The 24,674-nt window shown below is 40.4% G+C and overlaps 1 protein-coding gene across 5 annotated transcripts in view; it reads left to right on the forward strand.

Annotated features, from left to right (window-relative positions):
* Nucleotides 1-24,674, forward strand: part of YES1 (YES proto-oncogene 1, Src family tyrosine kinase) — a 92,290-nt gene that overhangs the window by 29,726 nt on the left and 37,890 nt on the right. Inside the window, exon 1 of one of the 5 annotated variants that reach the window (XM_063597205.1) lies at nucleotides 22,204-23,660. The exons of the other annotated variants lie outside the window; for them this stretch is intronic. Coding sequence (XP_063453275.1) covers nucleotides 23,480-23,660 — 181 coding nt within the window. The 5' untranslated portion in view covers nucleotides 22,204-23,479. Of the gene's footprint in view, nucleotides 1-22,203; nucleotides 23,661-24,674 lie in introns of those variants that run through there. 5 annotated transcript variants of the gene reach the window in all.

The raw sequence follows: 24,674 nt of genomic DNA on the forward strand, positions 1-24,674 counted from the left end.
CGTCGTATTATGCCTGTTTTGCTTAATATAAGGAAATGGATTTTTCTAATTATCCTCAAAACAAAAAAGCTTTTAGTGTTTATTGCATGTTACAAATATTAATAACATGAAAAATTAATGAGCTAGGTGCGGTGGTTCACACCTGTAATCCCAGCACTTTGGGAGGCCTAGCCAGGTGGATCACCTGATGTCAGGCGTTCAAGACTAGCCTGGCCAACATGGTGAAACCCGTTTCTACTAAAAATACAAAAATTAGCTGGGCATGGTGGCAGCGCCTGTAATCCCAGCTACTTGGGTGGCTGAAGCAGGAGAATTGCTTGAACCTGGGATGCAAGGTTGCATTGAGCTGAGATTGCACCATTGCACTCCAGCCTGGGCAACAGGAGTGAAACTCTGTTTCAGAAAAAAAAAAAAAAAAAGAAAAATTGATACATGTAGAAGCTTAGAAAAATCTGTTGGGGGTAGGGAATGGGAAGCAGAAACGCTATGAGCTTACAGACTTCTCACTTTTTTCTCCTGGTTTTTCCAATTCAACTCAATTGAGCTTTCAGATTCAATTTTGTTATAACATTGCATTCATATTAATTCCTTTAGAGCTATAGGTTATGTGATTATTTTTTCCGTGTGTGTGTGTGTGTGTGTGTGTGTGTGTTTCCCCTACATAACCAAGAAGAGTTTTCTGTTCAGTTTGGAACAAGATTTTGAGAAGACATTTAGGGTGTACTAGTTTCAGTTTTTAAATGTATATTTGAGATATTTTCTCAACTTTCTCTTTGGGTCTTTAGCTAAAAATGCAGTATAATGTTTTATTTATTTATTTTTTAAGAGATGGGGTCTAGCTATTTTGCCCAGGCAGACTCAAATTCCTGGGCTCAAGTGATCCTCTGCCTTGGCCTCCAGAGTAGCTGGGACTTACAGACATGTGCCACCAACCTAGTGGCTATATAATTTTAAAAAATATTCTTAGGATATCTTTACATACTTTTCTTAAAAAAAAAAAAAAGTTAACCTTTGTAGTCTGTTTGCAGCATTAGCTATTGAGATCAGAAATTCAGAAAGTTAGCCGAGCGTGATGGCTCATGCCTGTAATCCCAGCACTTCGGGAGGCCAAGACAGGTGGATCACTTGAGGTCAGGAGTTCGAGACCAGCCTGGCTAACATGGCGAAACTCTGTCTCTACTAAAAATACAAAAATTAGCCGGGCATGGTGGTGCACACCAGTAATCCCAGGTGCTTGGGAGCCTGAGGCACAAGAATCACTTGAACCCAGGAGGTGGAGGTTGCAGTGAGCCGAGATTGTGCCACTGCACTCCAACCTGGGTGACAGAACGAGACTCTATGTAAAATTCAGAAAGTTAAAATTAGAAAGAAAAAATAATCCTTTTTACATGTTTTATATTGATGTCACACATTTCCCATTCATATAAGATTTAAAATCATAGATGTGTAACTTTAAACTTGTGACTAATTAATAATATATTTTTATTACAGCTAATTCACTTAAGTAAAACAATTCTCTTGAAATGTTAATAGCCTTTACTGAGTAGATGGAGTAGTGAGCCCTAAGTATTTGGATTGCCCAGACTGTCTCATTTTCTAGGACCTTTCCTATCATCTCATGGTTCAGGTGGGATCTGCCATGTTCCATCAGTGATCCTGCCTCTTGGCTGGAGAGGGCTGACCCAGAGGGAGGCGGCTGATCCAAGCTGGGCCAGGGTCCTTTAGGAATTAGGAATTGATATTTTATGGTTCCTCAGCCTAGCTCTAAAATGAAAATACTAACTCTGGGACTATTGCCAGCCATGTTTTACCTTACGAAGAGCCGAAAAGGCCATTGTGCCGCAGGAGAGAAGAATGAAGCACATGAGCATAGTAGCAAAGATGAAAGATGAAGAGAGACTAAGATAAAACACATGGAGGGGGTGAAGGAGAGATGGGAGTGGGGTGGAAAGGGACCAGGTAGTTGGGGAGAGGAGAGAAAATGGGGAAGCAAGGGAAGTGATGGAAAGACCAGGAGAAACAGAGAAGAAATGAACCAAATTTCCAGAACATGGGTTGCTGGTTCTAGTTTCTCTTATGACCCTGAATTCCATGAGGCACTCCTATAATGTTTATAAAAAATCCCCTTTTTGCTTAAGCTACCTCTAGTCAGATTCTGTCCTTGAAGCCATAAGTCTTAACCAAGGCAAACGCTGCTGTCATTCGGGTATGTGCTATGATTGCTTTGCATATGATATCAGTTAATTCTTACAACCTTGCAAGATAGGTATTATTCCTCCAAAAAAAAAAAGGAAATTCAGTCTTAGGAAAGATAAAGTAATTTGATCAAGGATCACAGTAGCTAATAAGTGACAGAACCAGAATTGAAATGTGTGTCTGACTCCAAAGTCAGTTTGTATTCATGATCTGTAAAAATATTCATTGGGCATCAGCTATGAGCCAACACTAGGCTAAGCTACAAGAGAGAAATTTTTCTTGTCTCAAAGTTTGTAGTTCAGAGAAGGATAGAAATAAACAGGCAGTGACAATTCAGTGTCATAAATGGTGTGGGGGCAGGAATAAAATGTACTATGCAAGCACATGGGAGATCAAGGAAGATTCCTTGAACGTTTAAGCTAAGACCTGAAGGTTGAGTAGTCACAAGCCAAGCATAAGGAAAGAGGGAGGTTGTGCCAAGCGTTTATGAAAACAGTATGGTACATTTGAGGATCTAAAAGAAATTCAAGAGCCAAGAGAGGTAAGTTAAGCAAATCATACAAGGCCCTCTATTTTTTTTTTTTTTTTTTGAGACAGAGTTTCACTCTTGTCCCCCAGGCTGCAGTGCAATGGCGCGATCTCGGCTCACTGCAACCTCCATCTCCCAGGTTCAAGCAATTCTTCTGCCTCAGCCTCCTGAGTAGCTGGGATTATAGGTGCCTGCCACCACTCCCAGTTAATTTTTTGTATTTTTAGTAGAGACGGGGTTTCACCATGTTGGCCAGGCTGGTTTCAAACTCCTGACCTCAGGTGATCCACCCACCTCGGGCCCCAAAGTGCTGGGATTGAAGGCGTGAGCCACCGCCCCTGGCCAAGGTCTTCTATTTTATGTTAAGGAGTTTGGACTTTATATTGGGAGAAAGAGGGGGCTGGACCATCAAAGGCTCATAATTAGACTTTCTTTTCTAGAGAACACAAACATTTTTCACATTATAGCCAGGAAGGATTGGAGAACTAACACTGTAGAAGGATGGAAGTCAGTTAAAGAGGCTTTTGTAATAATCCAGACAGTAAATAATTAGTAGTCAAGGGAAGTTTCAAGGGAAGTATAGGCAACCCTATAGAACTAGTAAGTAGTTGGGGGAGAAATGGAAGAATTCTAGAGATTACAGGGCAGTATGGTCAGGTCCTGGTGACCAGTTGGCCATATAGGGCACAGGAAGGTGTCTTAGTCCATTTTCAGAATACTTGAAACTAGCTAATTTATAAAGAAAAGGAATTTATTTCTTACAGATCTGGAGGCAGAGAAGTCCAAGGTCATGGGGTGGCATATGGGAAGGGCTTTCTTGCTGGTAGGACTCTTGTCTACAGAATCCTTAGGTGGTGGAGGATATCACATGGTGAGGGGGCTGAGCGTGCTATTGTGCTAAGCTAAGATCTCTCTTCCTCATATAAAGCCACCAGTTGTACTCCCATGATGACCCATGAATCCATTTATCCTTTATTAATCCATACATGGATTAATTTATTAATAAGGGCGGAGTCCTCATGATCCAATCACCTCTTAAAGGCCTCCCTTTCAATACTGCCACACTGGAGATTAAGTTTGTGTTTTTGTTTTTGTTTTGGAGACAAAGTCTCATTCTGTTGCCCAAGCTGGAGTGCAGAGTGCAGTGGCATGATCTTGGCTAACTGTGACCCCCACCTCCCTGGTTCAAGCGATTCTCCTGCCTTATCCTCCCAAGTAGCAGGTGCGTGCCACAGCGCCTGGCTAATTTTTGTATTTTTAGTAGAGACAAGCTTTCACCATGTTGGCCAGGCTGGTTTCGAACTCCTGACCTCAGGTAATCTACCCTCCTTAGCCTCCCAAAGTGCTGGGATTACAGGCGTGAGCCACTGCACCCAGCCTCTTTAGTCTCTCTTAAAGAGATTTAAGAAAAAAAAAAAAGGACTACATACATTGTTATAGAAACAAGTGGATGATTTTTTAAAGTTTAAAACCCCAATTAAAGAAGAGTACGTGCAGTGCCTGAGGAGCATTTAATTGACATAAGGGCTTGAAAGTGGTATCTAATTGTTTACTGTAATTTGCTGGTCAAAAATCTTGACAAAAGACTGGAAGTAAGGTGTGAAAATCTGAGAGAATAAAGATTCTTGAGATAGGTATATGGTCAGCTTATTTTTTGAGTTGACTGGATTTGTAGAGGGAATGGTACATAATAGTACTTGATAAGTGCCTTTCTGCCAACAAACTGCCTTTAATAATTGCCTGAGGTGGCTGAAAGTAATTAACTGTTACCTGGGATCTGCATAATTCAGATCTGTTCTATGTTGAATTTAATACATTTTTTAAAATCTTGAGGCTTTAATTTGTAAGTTATTTTTGTTACTATAATCTATAACAAAAAAAATTATTCTATACATTTCTTTCTTTTTTTTTTTTTTTTTTTGAGACAGGGTCTCACTCTGTCTCCGAGGCTGGAGTGCAGTGGTGCGATCATAGCTTACCGCAGCCTTGACCTCCCAGGCTCAAGCTGTCCTCCCACCTCAGCCTTCTGAGTAGCCAGGACTACCATGTGTACCACCATGCTTGGCTGATTTAAAAAATTTTTTGCCGGGACGGGGGTCTCCTTTTGTTGCCCAGGCTGGTCCTGAACTGCTGGACTCAAGTGATTCTCCCACCTCAGCCTCCCAAACTGCTGGGATCAGCCACTGCCCCCAACCATAAAATTCCTTACATATTCTTTACATCAGGCTCTTCTCATGGCTGATCCTATATCAGACTTCATTAAAGAAACCACAAGGTTCCAGGAATTTAGAAGGAGTTGGGTTACTTTAAGGTCAATTGTTTGTATATCTAAAAGGCAGAAAAAAGAAAAAGATGGTAAAAAAAATTGGTACCATTACCGACCCCTGCAAGATCAGTTGTCCATTGCTAACATTTCTTTTCTCCTTTGACTCTTGGAAAATGAAGTTCTTTGTTTGCTTTTACAAGACAAAGTGTATGCCCTTTAGTAGTCTGCTGCTTCCTTCTCTCTGCCTATGTTTTCTCTTTTATGGTCCTGCCTATCCTTTGTGCTTTATGCTTAAGGGAGGGGATTTAAAAATGAAAGAGAAAAATCATAGACTACGGCCTGTAGAACACTGTGACCTATGGAAATTGTTCATGTTTTATGAAGTTAAGTCTCTAAATTTATTTTTCTAGGATTTCTTAAAGATTTAAAACTTGTATGTAAATTGGAGCCATCTGGGCAAAATGCCAGACTAGGGCTATTCCTCCCAAACTAGATAGAGCATGTAATGTCACAATTAGTTAACTTACTAGAGTTCATTTATAGAAATAATGTACATTTAATTTTTTAAGAGGTTCAGAAATGTGTTAAATCATTTGAAAATTTTTAGTCACTGTTACTAATAATAAGGCAACATTGTCATGCTGACAGGCAGGGTGCTGTTTCCAAAGTTAGTAGATTGTGCCATAGGTTGAGCAGTGGATTTGGCTGTAAATAATGTTATCATGTTTGTTACATTTTCTAAAGGGCTAATATTTAATAACTTATCAATGAACAAAGAATGTTATACACAAGGCTTCCCTGAAGATCGTATGGGTAGTAGAAAGAATGCAGTATAGAAGTCAGAAGACCTGGTTCCTAGTTTTGCCTACTTTTAGACCCTGTCCTTGAGCAAGACATGTAATAACCTCTCTCCATTTCAGTTTCTTCAAATGTAAAATGTAGAGATTATGCCTACTTGTCCTGGTAACATATTGGGATTATTTGGGGATCAAATTAAATAATAATAACAAAGAGCTTTGAAGACATAAAGCACTGTCAAAGTGTAAAATTGTATTAAAGCAAAATACTTTAACAGTGTAACACTGTACAACATAATGTGTGTGTACAACATAATGTGTTAACTGTTAATGATTGAACCAGATACATTATAAACTTATTTCAAATTTGTTATAGCTTTACTAAACATGCTGCTATAAAGTATGTTCTGATATAGGTAATTCTTTTTTTAATTTTTTTTTTTTTTTAAGCCAGAGTCTCACTCTGTTGTCCAGGCTGGAGTGTAATGGCGTGATCTCAGCTCATTGCAACCTCTGCCTCCTGGGTTAGAGCGATGCTCCGGCCTCAGCCTCCCAAGTAGCTGGGATTACAGGCACACACCACCATGCCTGGCTAATTTTTGTATTTTTAGTAGAAACAGGGTTTCACCATGTTGGCCAGCCTGGTCTTGAACTTCTGACCTCAAGTGATCCACCCGCCTCAGCCTCCCAAAGTGTTGGGATTACAGGCGTGAGCCAATGCACCCGGCCTGATATAAGTAATTCTGATAGATGACCACCTAACATAAAGTTGAAAATTTTTCATATGACTTATGGAGTTGATGAGTTAGGAAATAGTTGGAAAACCTACAAGTATTTCTAGAATTTTTGTTAGGCTTGGCTTTTTGGAGGAGGGAAGAATATAAATGTCTGGCAGGTTGTTGAATAGAATTAATCAGAATCAAGTTACAATTCAGTGATTTATTTTTCCAACAAAATTAAATGAATGTCCTTATATACATATATAAAGCAATTAGTGCTAAATAGAAGGAAATATAAGATCCTTGAGTCATAGGCTCTGTTCCTTGTTGCTGTTTTAGCCTCCTCCCCTTCTTGTTCTTCTATGTTGTACTTCACCAGCACCAGACTACTTACAACTTAAAACCCCACTTTGTTCCCTCTTGTTTATGAGCTTTTGCACATCCTGCTGCCTCTGCTTCAAAAATAATTTCTCGAGCAAAAGAACGAAAAAAATTAATAATTGCCCCCTGATTTTTGTGGTTAATGTCTAATTGGCCTTTTTGTTTTTCATAACCACAAATACATGTTTTGGAAGATTAGTAGATGATAGGGAAAGCGTATTAGAAAAGTAAGTTGGGGAAGTTAACCTGGAATGCCTGGTTAAGTGTTGAGGTTTTATTTTGTAGGTTGTAGGAAGCCCTTGACAGATGTATCCAAGGGAGTGTTACAGACAGAGTTCTACTTTATAAAGATTGTTAGGCAGTCAACATTTTAGAACCTCCTTGGGTTGGACTGGAGGTTAGGAATCACCATATATTGTCAGATTATGAGGCAGAATTGTAGAAACGGGTATGATTAGGATCTGAAAACAGCCAGGCAAGCGTTCATTCATGTAAAAAATATTAATGCTTTTTATGTTTCAGACTGTCTTCTAAGTTCTGGGGATACAGGAGTAAATGCACTAAATCCTACTCCTCCAATACACAGAAAATTAAAGAATGCCTTACAAGTCAATAAGAAAAGGACAGACAACCCTATAGAACAATGGATAAGTGTCTTGAACAGACCTTTCACAAAAGATAATGTCCGGTAAACATATGTAAAGGTGCCACTTCATTAGTAATTATGAACATAAAATTAAAATCACAGTGAGAGACTCCTACACACCCACCAGAACAGATACATTTTAAAAAGATTGGCCAGGCGTGGTGGCATGAGCCTGTAATCCCAGCTACATGGGAGGCTGAGGCACGAGAATCACTTGAACCCCAGAGGCAGAGGTTGCAGTGAGCCAAGATTGCATCACTGCACTCCAGCCTGGGCGACAGAGGGAGACTCCATCTCAAAAAAAAAAAGATCGAATATACCAAGTATTGATGATGTAAAGCAATGGTAATTCTCATGCTTGCTGGTGAGAGTATAAACTGCTATAGCTACTCTGGAAAACTGTTTAGCGGTGCAAACACTTTGACCCAGCAATCTATTGCAAGGTTACGTCCAGTAGAATATGCATACATGCGTACCAAGGAGGGCTCGGGAATGTTCATTGCTGTCATTATTCTAATAGCAAAAAAACTGGAAACAATTCATATCCCTTACCTATGGTATATTCATATAAAAGAATGCTACACAGAAGTGAAAACAAAGTACAGCTGTTCCTGATAATAGAGATGAGTCTCACAAGCATCGTTAAGTGAAAGAGGTCAAATACAAAATAATGCATTATATATGATTCTGTTTTTTTTTTTTAATTTATTTGAGGCAAGGTCTCACTCTGTCACCCAGGCTGGAGTGCAGTGGCACAATCACGGCTCACTGTAGCCTCTATCTCCCAGGCTCAAGCGATCCTCCAACCTCAGCCTCCCAAGTGTCTGGGACTACAGGTGTATGCCACCATGTTCAGCCAATTTTTTTACTTTTTGTAGAGATGAGGTCTCATTATGTTGCTCAGGGTGGTCTCAAACTCCTGGGCTCACACAATCCTCCTGCTTTGGCTTTCCAAAGTGTTGGTATTACAGGTGTGAGCCACTACATCCGGCCATGATTCCATTTATAAGAAGCCTTACAAGCAGGCAAAACTTAAACTGTAATGTTAGAAGTCAAGGTAATGGTTAAGAGGAACTGAGCAGGGTTAATAGCATGAGATGGGCTTCTTGGGTGCTGACAGGGTGTCTTGGTCTGGGTGGTGAGTACATTGGTGTTGAGTTTATGTAATTCATTCACTTGTACATTTATTTTTCTTTGTACTATATTTCAATAACTTTTTTTTAATTTGCCCACATTTACATGCTGTGGAAGAGAGCCACCATTATCAAAATGATCACTGTTGTTGCAAACATTCGTGCTTCAAATACCAGCCACTATGTTAGGTGTGTTTTTTATATATGTATATATTTACTCATTTAATCTTCACAACTCTATGAGGTTTACTTTTATATTTTACAGATAAGGAAACTGGGGCACAGAAAGGTTGAGTAACTTGTTGAAGTTCACCCAGCTAGTAAGTGATGGACTCAGACTTTGCACCCAGACACTCTGTCTGTGACCTCTATGCTCTTAACTGTTCTGCCATACATACAATAAGCTGGGAGTATGCTTGGTCTGTTTGAAGGAGAGCAAGAAGGCCAGTGTAGCAGAAGTGAGGCAAGTTGGGGCACAGTAGTAGGAGTTGAAGGCTGCATAATAGGTTATTGGATCTTGAAGGCCATAGTAGGAACTTTGGCTTTGACTTTAAGTGCAATTGGAAGTCTTTGGGTGGATTATGGCAGAGGAGTGATGTTAAACTACTACTGTGAGACATGCCTGTAAAAGGTGCAATGGCAGGAACTGGGAGACCAGTTAGGCTATTAGAATAATTCAATATTGTTGAATTAGTGAAAGATGATGTGACTTAGACCAGGGTAGCAGTGGGACGTAGAGAGAAGTTTTCAGATACTGAATGTATTTTGAGAATAGGGCCAGGGGAATTACTGAGGAATTTAAGGGTGTGAAATAGATAATAAGGATGACTTTAGAGTTTTGGCCTGAAAAACTAGAAGAATGGCATTAACATTTATCGAGATGGGGAAGATTGCAGGAGGAGTTGGTTTGGGGAGGAAGATTAGGTTTCTTGGAAATGTTAAATTTGAAATCCTTTTAGACGTCCAAGTGAAGATATTGCGTAGACAGTTAAAAGTGAGTTTGGGTGAGAAGTCCAGAAGTCCGTAAAGATACAAACTTGGTAATCATCAATTTGCAGGTGGTATTTAAAGATATAAGACTGGGTGATATCACCAAAGGAATGAATGTAAATGGAGAAGTCTTTTCGGCAACAGTCCAGTGTGTAGATGTCAGGGAGATGAGGAACAGTCAGCAAAGGAGACTGAGAAGGAGCAGCCAGTAAGACGGGGGGAAACCAAGAGGGTACTGTCTTTCAAAGCAGATGGGAAGGCCAGGCACAGTGGCTTAAGCCTGTAATCCCAGCACTTTGGGAGGCCAAGGCGGGTGGATCACAAGGTCAGGAGTTTGAGACCAGCCTGGCCAAGATGGTGAAACCCCGTCTCTACTGAAAAATACAAAAATTAGCCGGGCAAGATGGTGGGCGCATGTAATTCCAGCTACTCGGGAGGCTGAGGCAGGAGAATTGCTCAAACCCAGGAGGTGGAGGTTGCAGTGAGCCGAGATCACACCACTGCACTCTAGCCTGGGCGACAGAGCAAGATTCCATCTCAAAAAAAAAAAAAAAGAGAGAAGGGAAAAGTGTTTTAAGGAAGAGAGAGAGAGAGAACCTCAGTTTTTTTCTTATTTTTTCTTTTATTAGTCAGCATTGGATCAGATTGTATTTTAAGTGAATGCGAGAAACATAGGAAAGTTGGAACAAAGTTTGGTAAAAGAAGTGGGTTATGTGGAAAGAAAAAAAGCAGGAAAGTTATTATACAATGGACAGGATTATGAAAGTCTAGAGGTTTTAAAAGAGAAGAGAATGTCTGACCATCTTAAATACCTAGTAGCATTTCTTGGTATCTGTCTTTCCTCACTGTCTTACCAGCCTTTCAATTTGTACAGGATTTTGAATCGAAACATGAGTGTCATGGTTCAAGTTTTTGAATACACTGATTTACCTTCTTTTAGGGGGTGACAAGACAACCATATAAGAAATAGGAAAGGGGCTGTTTTACTTCTCTGCTCCTGAGAACTTGCCCCATCAGCAAAGCCCTTTTGGTTCCACTCTGCCTTCTCTTGCCCATTATCCAGGAAGATGAAAGTAGTTCAGGTATGAGGAGGGAACAAAGTAAAGCTGTCCATACTGACCTGACTCCTCCCTCTGGTAATGGCAGGTGACTTTGTAGAGCTGGATCAGCATTAAACACTAGTCTTCCAGATTTTTGACTTCATCTCTATTAAAGAAAAATCTAATGTGGAGATTTGTTTCAATTTGAAAAGTTATTACTTTCAGTGCATTTTGCTAAAATGTGTATTTCTACTAGCTATTAAAGCAAGATCAATCTAGGAGACCTTATGTTAAGAAGAGATTGTGCTAAAGAGGCCAGTCATCATAGTACCTTCTAGTCCACAGCCTCTTAAGGAAACCATAGGACCAGCCTATAGCCAAACCATAACTGGTCAGCAGGTTAGTGCAGTTAGATAGCAGTTTATATTATTTTGCTTTTACTCTTGGCCATGCAAATGCAAACTCAGAAACAGGCAATTAAAGTGCTGTGGAAGATAGAGGGAACCTGGAGCAGACCACAAATGGATAAAAATTATGAGTAAGTAGAAATTATGAGGTAGAGAATAGGTATGTCAGTAGAGAGTAAAGTAGTTAGCCAGAAACATCAGAAGTACAGAAATAGAGATGCTGGCCGGGCATGGTGCCTCATACCTGTAATCCCAGCACTTTGAGAGGCCGAGGCAGGTGGATCACCTGAGGTCAGGAGTTCGAGACCAGCCTGACCAACATGGTGAAACCCCGTCTCTACTACAAATACAAAATTAGCTGGGCATGGTGGCGTGTGCCTGTAATCCCAGCTACTCAGGAGGCTGAGGCAGGAGAATTGCTTGAACCCAGGAGGCGGAGGTTGCAGTGAGCCGAGATCGCACCATTGCACTCTATCCTGGGTGACAAGAGTGAGACTCTATCTCAAAAAAAAAGAAAAAAAAGAAAAAAGAAATAGAGATGCTTAATCCACATTATGGTAGGGAAGCGATAAGTTCCGGAAAACAAAGCAATATTTACCTAGTATCAAGACCTGCATTCAAACTTGAACATGCAGGCCGGGTGCAGTGGCTCATGCCTGTAATCCCAGCACTTTGGGAGGCCGAAGTGGGAGGATCACTTGAGGTTGGGAGTTTGAGACCAGCCTGACCAACATGGAGAAACACTGTCTGTACTGAAAATACAAAATTAGCCGGATGTGGTGGGTGCATGCCTATAATCCCAGCTATTTGGGAGGCTGAGGCAGGAGCATCACTTGAACCCAGGAGGCAGAGGTTGCCGTGAGCCGAGATCGTGGCATTGCACTCCAGCCTGGGCAACAAGAGTGAAATTCCATGTCAAAAAAAAAAAACTTGAACATGCTTTTGTGGTGTACGATCAGACTGTCATGTAATTTCTGATTTTTATGTGAAATTCTTGTCTCTTCCTTATTAACATTTTTATCTTTACAATAAAATCCCTTCTTCAGTCCAAAAGAGCCCAACGTTAAGCTGAGTATAAATGTTTAGACTTACCAAGCAGATACGTAAGGAAATACTTTTTAACATTTTTTCTTCCAGGCCAGGTGTGGTAGCTCACACCTGTAATCCCAGGGAAGGCCGAAGTGTGGGGATCCCTGTGCCCAGCCTGGGCAACATGACAAAGCCCTATCTCTACAAAAATATACAAAAATTAGCCAGGCGTCATGGCCTGCACCTGCGGTCCCAGCTACTAGAGAGGCTGAGGTGGGAGGATAGTTTGAGACCGGGAGGTCTAGGCTTCAGTGAGTCGTGATCGCGCCACTGCACTCCAGCCTGTGTGACAAAGTGAAACCCCATCACAAAAAAAGTTTTCTTTCTTGAAATGTAAAAGAAAAATGCCACGGAGTAGTTTAACAGATTACAATAAAACACTTAAAATGTTAATTTATTTGAAGGTGATTTTTAAGGAATAAATATTTTATCTGTTAAAAAGTTAAACACAAGTTCATTTAAGAAATAATACCCTCTGCACTCAAATGAATTTTTTTTTTTTGAGACTAAGTTTTGCTCTTATTCCCCAGGCTGTAGTGTAGTGGTGCAATCTTGGCTCACTGCAACCTCTGCCTCCTAGGTTCAAGTGAGTCTCATGCCTCAGCTTCCCAGGTAGCTGGGATTACAGGCATGCACCACCACGCCCAGCTTATTTTTGTATTTTTAGTAGAGACGAGGTTTCGCCACGTTGGTCAGGCTGGTCTTGAACTCCTGATCTCAAGTGATCTGCCTGCCTGGGCCTCCCAAAGTGCTGGAATTACAGGCATGAGCCACCATGCCCAGCCATCACTTGAATGATTATTAACACCGGGGAATGAAATGTTTTTCTAGGTTTTAACTTTTCAGATTTTTTTTTTTTTTTTTTGAGATGGGATATCTCTTCATTGCCCAGAGCAGAGTGTGGTGGTGCCTACTGTCACTGCCTAACAGTCACTGCCCTCAAGCTGTTCTCCCACCTCAGCCTTCCAAAATGTTGGGATTAAAGGCATGAGCCACCACTCTGGCAACTTTTCAGAATTTTCAAGTGACCATGATGGAGTTTACAATCTCTCAACCCCCACACCTCCACAAACACACAAAAACCTTGAAAATCTGGACAAAATATTGAAACAATGGGTTTTAGACTTTGGACAACAGCAGTGCAGGACTGTGATCCCTAAAAGAAGGGAAACAAACAAAGTGAGCTTTACAGTCGCCTGGGGCACATTCTAAATTGTAGATCTGGGACAGGGAATCTTGAGCAAAGAACAAGATGAAGAGATAGAGATCCGAATTTATGGAAGCTGAGGCAGCAAGAAGTTGTAGGGCAAAGTTCAGCAGGAAGGACACTTTGTCAAAAATAATGCTATCCATAGAAGTCTCTGACTTTTTGCTGAATTCTAGAATGAACATACATGGAGTAAAACTGTAAAGCCAGACAAAGAGCAACCAGATTGATGTGAACTGACAGACATCAGAGGTCACAGAGGGCTGGGAAGCATTTGAGTTTTTACTAGCTAGAGGGGAAAGTCCTTGTTGATCACTCACATTGAAGGACGAAATAATACCAATCTTAAAAACTCTTAAAAAAAAAAAAAAAAAGAAAGATAAAAGGGCCAGGCGCAGTGGCTCACAGCACCTGTAATCCCAGCACTTTGGGAGGCTGAGGCAGGCAGATCACGACGTCAGGAGATCAAGACCATCCTGGCTAACACGGTGAAACCCTGTCTCTACTAAAAATACAAAAATTAACTGGGTGTGGTGGCACGCGCCTGTACTGCCAGCTACTTGGGAGGCTGAGGCAGGAGAATCCCTTGAACCCAGGAGGCAGAGATTGCAGTTGCAGTGAGCCGGGATCGCGCCACTGCACTCCCAGCCTGGGCGACAGAGCAAGACTCCATCTCAAAAAAAAAAAAAAAAGAACAGGAAGAGAATACTTCCCAGTTCATTTTGTGAGGCCAACATCCTGATACCAAAAGCAAACACAGAAATCACAGGAAAATACTACTAAAGAACAATGTGGTTCTTGACCATAGACAAAAATATTTAGCAAAATATTAGCTTTCAGGAATATATAAAAGGGTAATACACCATGACCAATTGGGTTTTATCTCAAGAATGCAAAGGTCCCAAGGTTTACTTAACAGTCAATAATCAATTAGTAAAATTCACTACATCAATTGAATAAAGGAAAAAAACCTATATGATAATCTAAGTACATGTAGAAAAGCTTTTGACAAAATTCACTCATTTATGATAAAAACTGTCAGCAAACAAGGGAACTTTGCTTGGCCTTATGAAGTTCTGCTATAATACAAAAATCCTACAGCTAGTATCATACGTAATAGTGATAGACTAAATACTTTCCTCTTAAGATTGAGAACCAAGGCATAGATATTCTCTCATCACTCTATTCGACATTGCACTGGAGGTACTAGTCAGTGAATAAGGTAAGCAGGGAAAAAGACGTTTGTAGGAGAGTAAAGAGCAAGACAGTGTTTATTTGTACACGTGATCTTGAGTGTAGAAAATACTGTAGAACCTATAAAAGTACTAGAAATCATAAGAGTTTAGTACAGTCACAAGAACATAATATACAAATATACTTTGTATACAGATTTACTTACGGTCGCACGTCACTTTAAAGACAGGAATATGTTCTGACATTGTGTCATCAGGCGATTTCATCATTGTGTGAACATCATGCAGTGTGCTTACATAAACCTAGATGGTACAGCCTATTACACACCTAGGCTATATGGTATAGCCTATGGCTCCTAGGCTACAAACATGTCACTATACTGAATGCTGTAGGCAGTTGTAACACAATGGTAAGTATTTGTGTATCTAAACATATCTAGGGCCGGGCACAGTGGCTCATGCCTGTATCCCAGCACTTTGGGAGGCTGAGGCAGGTGGATCACTGGAGGTCAGGAGTTCAAGACCAGCCCAGCCAACATGGGGAAACCCTGTCTCTACTAAAAATACAAAAATTAGCCAGGCGTGGTGGCAGATGCCTGTAATCCAAGCTACTCGGGAGGCTGAGGCCCGAGAATCTCTTGAACCTGGGAAGCGGAGGTTGCAATGAGCCGAGATCACACCACTGCACTCCAGCCTGGGTGACAGAGCAAGACCCTGTCTCAAAAATAAATAAATAAATAAATAACATATCTAAACATAGAAAAGGTATGGTAAAAATACAGTATTATAATCTCACGGGACCACCGTCATATATGTGGTCCCTCGTTGACCAAAATGTTACACTGCACATGATGGTATATGTTAGTGATGAAGAGTTGGAAATAGAAATAAAGTAGTAACATTTATAATGGCATAAACCATAGTGTCTAGAGATAAGCTGTACAAAAATTGGACAAGACCTGTACACTGAAAACTATAAAACACTGCTGGGAAAAGTCTGTAAATGCCCAAATAAATAAAATACCACATTCATGGATCAAGCGGAAGTCAGTATTCTTAAAATATCATTTCTCCCCAGATTGATCTATAGATTAAGAATAATCCCAGTCAGAATCCCAGCAGGCATTTTTGTGGAGATTCTAAAATTTGTATGATTAAAATTTGTAGAGATTTTAAAATTTGTATGGAAATGCAAAGACCCTCATGCATGGTTTGGCAGGTCTTAGCAAGCCAACTGCCTGCTTTTGGAAATGGTTTTTTAACATTGCCACACTTAGTGTGTTGTGCGTATTGTCTGAGCCTGCTTTTGCAGTAAACCAGCAGAGTTGAGTAGTTGTTACAGATACCATATGGTCCACAAAGCTTAAAATATTTTACAGAATAAATTTGCTGACCCTGCCCTAGAGTATTTAAAGCAATTTTGAAAAAGATGAAAAAGGCTGGGCACAGTGGCTCATGCCTGTAATTCCATCACTTTGGGAGGCCGAGGCGGTTGGATCACTTGAGGTCAGGAGTTTGAGACCAGCCTGGCCAACATGGTGAAACCCCATCTCTACTAAAAATACAAAAATTAGCCAGTTGTTGTGGTGCACGCCTGTAATCCCAGCTACTCGGGAAGCTGAGGCAGGAGAATCACTTGAACCCAGGAGATGGAGGTTGCAGTGAACCGAGATCGTGCCCCTGTACTCCAGCCTAGGCACAGAGCGAGACTCTGACTCAAAAAATAAATAAAAATGAAAAAACTGGAGGCTTTATATTATATAATTTCAAGACACAGTAAAGCTACAGTAATGACGACTATGGTCATTGACATGAGAATAGATATGTAGGACAATGGGAAAAATAGAGAATGAAAGCAGACCTACACACATACATGGTTAATTGCTTTTTGACAAAGGTAACAAGGTAATTCAGTGGGATAGGTTTTTCAACAAATTGTACTAGGAGAACTAGATATCGAGTTTTAAAAAATTGAACATGGGGCCGGGCATTGTGGCTTATGTCTGTAATCCCATCACTTTGGGAGGCTCAGGCAGGCGAATTGCTTGAGCTCACGAGTTCCAGACCAGCCTGGACAACATGGTGAAACTCTGTCCTTACAAAAAAATACAAAAATTAGCCAGGCGTGGTGGTGCTTGCCTATAGTCCCAGCTGCTCAGAAGGCTGAGATAAGAGGATGTCTTGAGCCTGGAAGGGGGAGGTTTCAGTGACCCATGATCATGCCACTCCAGCCAGAGTAGCCAGACCTTGTCTAAAAAAATTTTTTTTTGAATGTAAGACTATTATAATATATTCAAAAATTAGCTTAAAATGGCTCGATAGGCCTGACTTACAGAAGAGTTCAGACTTACAGATGAACATGTAGAAAATCTTCTGGTGAAGAATTTTCAGGACACATAAAACATAAACCATAAAAATAAAAAATTTTAATTGAACTTAAAATTTAAAAGCATGTTCAAGGATACTGTTATGAAAATGCAAAGGCAACCTATGAACTGGGAGAAATATCACAGTTTAGTATAAACATCTGACAGAGAACTAGATTCCAGAATATATAAAGAATATAATAGTGTTAGAGTAGTAAATATTCTTGTTTCCAGAACATAACAGAAAGAAGACAGCCCAATTAAAAATTTGATTTGAACAGACACTTTAGTTTAAAAACTGATTTGAACAGTCACGTCACCAAAGTAGAGATGGGAAGCAAATAAGCACATGAGAACATGCTCAAAATAAGGTGTAGTCATTAGGGAAATGTAAAAACCACAAAGGGATATCACTACATACCAATTAGAATGAGAAATTAGAATGTTTTGATTCTAGAATGAAGTTGATGATTATCTTTTCTATGTTTTCGTATTTATGGAAGTATTCCTAACTCTAATGGTTGCTTCCTATTAGAGTTGGGAATACTTCCATAAATACGAAAACATAGAAAAGATAATCATCTTTCACTAATGTAGTGATATCCCTTTGCAGTTTTAACTTACATTTAATTAACAGTTTTTAAAAAGTGTTAATAACAAGTCTTAAGGATGTGGAGCAAGTCATTTGATTTAGGCATCATCGATGATAACATCTATGGAAAGAAAATAGAATATTTCTGTCTTGTATTCCTCTTTACAAGTGGGGAAAACTTCCTGGAAGCCCATGCTCGTGGCTCAACTAGCCAACTGGCAATAGAGATAAGACCGTGTAAGTGGCTTAAATAAATCAATATTTACTACTTAGGGCTGGATAGGCACTGAGCCTCCCCTGAAGGACTTGGCAAACGTAAGAAGGATCAACAAAATCACAGTTCTTTTTATCAAAGAAGAGGAAGAATGGCTGTTGACTAACCAAGTGGCAACTGTATTTGATTACACTAATACTGTGAAGTAGAGGATCAGTGAAGTAGACAAAGAAATGATAGGAAACATCTTGATAATGCATGTGTTCCCAACTTATGAAGATATTCCAAAGATTACCTCATTTCATGGCTCACTTATTATTCTTCAACTTACTGCAGTCTCGCTTTTGTCTTCATGATGTTAAGAAATGCTCTCGGTAAAGTCACCAGTGAGCTCCAAATTACTAATCAGCTGGCCTTTAAAAAAATCATTTTACGTGCCACTTGACTTGATTTTGTCTTTAACACTATTAGCCATTTTCTTCCTGAAAGTCTGTTTATTCCCACTTATTTTACTCCTTATTAAAAAGTGTTAAATTGGCCGGGTGCGGTGGCTCACGCCTGTAATCCCAGCACTTTGAGAGGCCAGGGTGGGTGGGTCACAAGGTCAGGCGTTCGAGACCAGACTGGCCAATAAGGTGAAACCGTGTCTCTACTAAAAATACAAAAAATTAGCTGGGCGTGGTGGTACAGGCCTGTAATCCCAGCTACTGGGGAGGGTGAGGCAGGAGAATCCCTTGAACCGGGGAAGGGGAGGTTGCAGTGAGCCAAGATCACACCACTACACTCCAGCCTGGGCAACAGAGTGAGACTCCGTCTCAAAAAAAAGTGTTAAATTATAAAATACTTCAAACAAAAATATCCACATTTAAGACACTAACATTTTCTCTGTTTGCTTCATGTTTCATATAATGAAAAAATTGCTACAGATATATATATATATATATATATATATATATATATATATATATATATATAGTTGTAACTCTTTCCCAAACCTGTCCAGTGTCTTGAAGTTGATGATTATCTTTTCGCATCTATGGAGGTATTCCCAACTCTAATGGTTGCTTCCTAATTTCTCTCCCTGTCTTATGCTTGTATGTAGGTGTCCTCCAACATTGTGTTAATTCTTTTGATTTCCTCTAAAGCTGTACCTTATTTGAGAGTTTTATTATCTTTAAAAGATTCAGATAAGCTGGGCGAGGTGGCTCACGCCTGTAATCTCAGCCCTTTGGGAGGCTAAGATGGACGGATCACAAGGTCAGGAGTTTGAGACCAGTCTGGCCAACATAGTGAAACCCCATCTCTACTAAAAATACACAAAAAATTAGCCGGGTGTGGTGGTGTGCGTCTGTAATCCCAGCTACTCGGGAGGCTGAGGCAGGAGAATCGCATGAACCCAGGAGGCGGAGGTTGCAGTGAGTTGAGATCACGCCACTGCACTCCAGCCTGGGCGACAGAACGAGACTCCGTCTCAAAAAAAAAAGAGAAAAAAAAAGATTCAGATAAATTATGAAACTATTTTTGTTTAATCTATCTCTGGCTTCCATCTTTTTCTGAGCTTTAAACATATTATTAATCCCCCACCAGACTTCACAGCATGAACCTAAAACGAACCATCTGAAACTGGTCCAAAAAATCTTTTCCTCTGTCCTCTACCTTAATTATGGTGTTACTCTCCACTTGGTTAAAACTAGAAACTTTGGCCAGGCACGGTGGCTCACGCCTGTAATCCCAGCACTTTGGGAGGCCAAGGCAGGTGGATCACTTGAGGTCAGGGGTTCGAGACCAGCCTGACCAACATGGTGATACTCTGTCTCTACTAAAAATAGAAAATTAGCTGGGCATGGTGGCACATGCCTGTAATCCCAGCTACTTGGGAGGCTGAGTCAGGAGAATCACTTGAATCCAGGAGGCAGAGGTTGTAGTGTGCCGGGATTGCACCATTGCGCTCTAGCCTGGGCAACAAGAGTGAGACTCAGTCTCAAAAAAATAAAAAAATAAAAAACTGGAAACTTTGGAGTCAGCCAACCCTTAATACACGTATAGTAAGTACTTTAAAAGGTTCAATAAATACTGAAGAATGAATGACTTTTTTTTTTTTTTTTTTTTTGAGACGGAGTCTCGCTCTGTTGCCCAGGCTGGAGTGCAGTGGTGTGATCTCGGCTCACTGCAAGCTCCGCCTCCCGGGTTCATGCCATTCTCCTGCCTCAGCCTCCCGAGTAGCTGGGACTACAGTGCCTGCCACCACACCCGGCTAATTTTTTCTATTTTTGGTAGAAGCGGGTTTTCGCCCTGTTAGCCAGGATGGTCTCGATCTCCTGACCTCATGATCTGCCCGCCTCGGCCTCCCAAAGTGCTGGGATTACAGATGTGAGCCACTGCGCCTGGCCTCGACTTTTTCTTAATGTCTCCTCTTTCCATATTTAACTGACAACCTTGATTATTATACTTATACACTTCTCATTTCCCCCATTATCACTGGCCCCACACTGTTCCAGCTCGTCTTTTTTTTTTTTTTTTTTTGAAGACAGGATCTCCTCTGTCATCCAGGATGGAGTGCAGTGGCACGATCACAGCTCACTGCAGCCTTGACCTCCCTGGGCTCAGGTGATCTTCCCACCTCAACCTCCCAAGTAGCTAGAACTATAGGGATGTGCCACCACAACTGGGTAATTTTTTGTATTTTTTGTAGAGATGGGGTTTTGCCATGACGCCCAGGCTGCTCTCAAATTTCTAGGCTCAAGCAATCTTTCCACCTCAGCTTCCCAAAATGCTGAGATTACAGACATGAGCCACCACACCTGGCTGCTTTTGCCTTTTCTTACATGGGTCAGTTGGAATAGTTTTATAACTTGTCTAACTGCTGTCATTTTTTCTTCTTTCTAGGCTGTATAATTCATCCTTTTGTCATAGTTATTATAAAACACATATCTTCTCCTGCTATTCCTCAAAACAAAAATTGTGGATTCCTAATGCTCCCTGGAGAAAGTCTAAAAGTTATTGCATAACAAATAATCTTCTATATTAAATCTCCTCTAGCTGCCTGTCCTACCCAGCTCACAAACAGCCCCTCACACTCTTGGAACAGAGAAATTTTCTGTTCCTAAAATGAACCATGCTGTTTCAAGCATCTGAGCCATTCTGTACACTTTTCATTCTTCCTGGAATATCCTTTTCTTTCCCCCAAATCTCCAACTCTTCAAGACCAAGCTCAGATACCACTTCCTTTGCAAAACTTTTTTTCCTAAGCGCTTTAAGCAGAGCTGATAACATTTGTTGTATTTCCATGGTATTTTGTACATACCTCCACTCTAACATTTTATCACACTCTAGCATTTTTCACATTGTACAGTGTTGTATTTGTTTCTTACATTTGTGACCTTTTAATGAAAAGGGACCATTTCTTGTCCTCCCAGCTCCTTTTACAGTGTCTAATATACAATATTTTTAGTTTTTGGTTTTATTTTGATAGCTTTTGAGGTACAAGTGTGGTGTTCGGTTAAATGGATGAATTATGTAGTGGTGAATTCTGAGGTTTTGGTGCACCCATCACCGGAGTAGTGTACGTTGTACCCAGTATATAGTTTTTTTATCCCATAATGTATGTTATTAATGAATATATATCTATAAGTCAGTAGCTTGGAACTTGGAAGAGACTTTTCCTTATAAATGTTTTATTTTTTTATTTTGGGGGATTTTTCTTGTTTGGTTTATTGTTTGTTTTTTCTTTCCAACTTTTATTTTAGATTCAAGGGGTGCACGTGCAGGTTTGTTACATGGGTAAATTGTGTGTTGTGGGGTTTGGCCTACAGATAAATTTTGTTACCCAGGTAATCAGTGTAATATCCAACAGGTAGGTTTCCATATAAATGTTTTAAATGATGTTACATTTCTTTTTTCTTTTTTTTGAGATGGAGTTTCGCTCTTGTTGCCCAGGCTGGAGTGCAATGACGCAATCTCGGCTCACCGCAGCCTCTGCCTCCTGGGTTCAAGCGATTCTCCTGCCTCAGCCTCCTGAGTAGCTGAGATTACAGGCATGGGCCACCACGCCCAGCTAATTTTGTATTTTTAGTAGAGACAGGGTTTCTCCACGTTGGTCAGGCTGGTCTCAAACTCCCAACCTCAGGTGATCCGCCCACCTTGGCCTCCCAAAGTGCTGGGATTACAGGCATGCACCACCACGCCCAGCTAATTTTGTATTTTTAGTAGAGACAGGGTTTCTCCACATTGGTCAGGCTGGTCTCAAACTCCTGACCTCAGGTAATCCTCCCATCTTGGCCTCCCAAAGTTCTGGGATTACAGGCATGAGCCACGATGCCCAGCCATGATGTTAACATTTCTAAGACAACCCATAAAAATCAGTTTAACTCATATTGCACCTGAAATTTACTTAAAAATGTGAATCACATATGACATTAGTAATATTTCAAAATGAGATGAGCAGCAATGATGGGTCCTATGCATTGATACTGGGGTGCTGGTGGAATTGGACTGAAATTAATGGGCTATCCTAGAGTTATTGGAAAGATAAGTGCGAAGATGTGTGAGGCATTAGGCTTAATACTCTGGATTAAGAAAATGAGGCTGGAGGACAGGTTAAGCATAGTAATGGAAGACTTGATAGGGTGAGGAGAAAAGGTGTGACTTTTGAGGGAAGAGGACTTTAAGATGGTTATGGGTAAAGGAGGTGAGGATGAAGAATTAAGCTGGGAATGGAAACTGAGGTAGTTGGGCAATTATAGGAGCCTCTGTTGTGAATTGACATGGTATTTCCGAGTTGGCCTCCTATCACAATTTAAATTACAGTATTACTGGGTTTCCCCCATAATTTTTCCTCCTTCATACAACTGCTGTTCTTTCAAAGTATAATTTATGTAATAATTAATGCTGTTTTCTTGATATTTAGACTTTGGATGCAGGTAATTTTGTAAATTCCTTGTACCGACTTTTAAGATTTTTACAGTTAAACTTTTTTTTTTTTTTTTTTTTTTTTTAACGGCAAAGAACAGTGCTTGGCCCTGACAGAAAGTGGGGTGGGGAACAGTAGACCTTTCCCCCTCCCAGTTTTTACATATTTTGTGGATATATATTGATTGTTACAATTTTGCCTTCAGGCTTAAGTATATTGAGTCAAAATCTTCCAGTCTGGTAACCACAAAAGGTATCTTCTTATAATGTGCATTTCTTGGAAGACTGGGAAGGTTGGATGCATTTTCATATGTTAATTGGCCTTTCCTGTGTTGTGAATTGTCTCTTGATAGGTTTTCATGTTTTTCTGTTGGACTTTTTCTTTTCATGCCTAAGAGTTGTCTGTATTAAGAATGTCAACCAGATTCCACATGTGTACATTTATTATATATTGAGAGAACAAGAAAGCATGAGCAAGTGAAAAGATATTTTAGCTTCTCTTAAACTTTTGTCCCCACCCCTGCCCCTCTCAATGTGGAAGTTACTTTATACTTTAAAAGACTTTTCCAACTTTAGATTATGAAACTACTTACCTTTAATTTTTTCTAATACTTTTAGAAGCAACTGCCTTTTATATATTTAGCTTATAATTCCTTTACAATATTTTCACTTTAGTCATCCCTCAAGATCCATGGGAAATTGTAGAGCCTTCTAGAACCTCCTGTGGATACCACAATCCCCAGATGCTCAAGTCCCTGATATAAAATGGCATATATTTGTATATAACCTGTGCACAAATCCCCCATATGCGGTTTTTTGGGGTTTTTTTTATTGTTGTTGTTGTTTGTTTTTTTTTTTTTTTTAGACAGAATCTCACTCTTTCACCCAGGCTGGAGTACAGTGGCATAATCTTGACTTACTGCAACCTCCGCCTCCCAGATTCAAGTGATTCTTCTGCCTCAGCCTCCCGAGTAGCTGGGACTACAGGTGCGCACCACCACACGTGGCTAACTTTTGTATTTTTAGTAGAGGCAGGGTTTCACCATGTTGGCCAGGCTGGTCTCAAACTCCTGACCTCAGGTGATCCACTCGCCTTGTCCCTGCAAAGTGCTGGGATGACAGGTGTGAGCCACTGTGCCCAGTCCCCCTGTATGCTTTAAATTGTCTCCAGATTGCACTGTTCACAATAGCAAAGACTTGGAACCAACCCAAATGTCCCTCAGTGATAGACTGGATTAAGAAAATGTGGCACATATACACCATGGAATACTATGCAGCTATAAAAAAGGATGAGTTCATGTCCTTTGTAGGGACATGGATGAAGCTGGAAAGCATCATTCTGAGCAAACTGTCACAAGGACAGAAAACCAAACACCACATGTTCTCACTCATAGGTGGGAATTGAACAATGAGAACACTTGGACACAGGAAGGGGAACATCATACACCGGGGCCTGTCATGGGGTGGGGGGAGGGGGAGGGGGGAGGGATAGCATTAGGAGATATACCTAATGTAAATGACGAGTTAATGGGTACAGCACACCAACATGGCACATGTGTACATATGTAACCTGCACGTTGTGCACATGTACCCTACAACCTTAAAGTATAATAATAAAAAATAAAAAGAAAGAAAAATAAATAGATTGTCTCTAGATTACTTATAATACCTAATACAATGTAAATAGTTATTGTGCTATGTTGTTTAGGGAATAATGACAAGGAAAAAAAGTCTGTACGTTATTTAGTACAGACACAATTTTTTTCTGAAACTTTTGAATCTTGGTTGAATCCATGGATGCAGAACTCATAGATACAAAAGACTGTATATTAAGTTTCCAGATCCGGTTATGGGTTTTTGTTTGTTTGTTTGTTTTTGAGACGGAGTTTCGTTCTTGTCGCCCAGGCTGGAGTGCAATGGCACAATCTTGGCTCACTGCAACCTCCGCCTCCTGGGTTCAAGCGATTCTCCTGCGCCAGCCTCCCGAGTAGCTGGAATTAC

Source organism: Pan paniscus, chromosome 17 (genome assembly GCF_029289425.2).
Source record: "Pan paniscus chromosome 17, NHGRI_mPanPan1-v2.0_pri, whole genome shotgun sequence".
Lineage (NCBI taxonomy): Eukaryota > Metazoa > Chordata > Mammalia > Primates > Hominidae > Pan > Pan paniscus.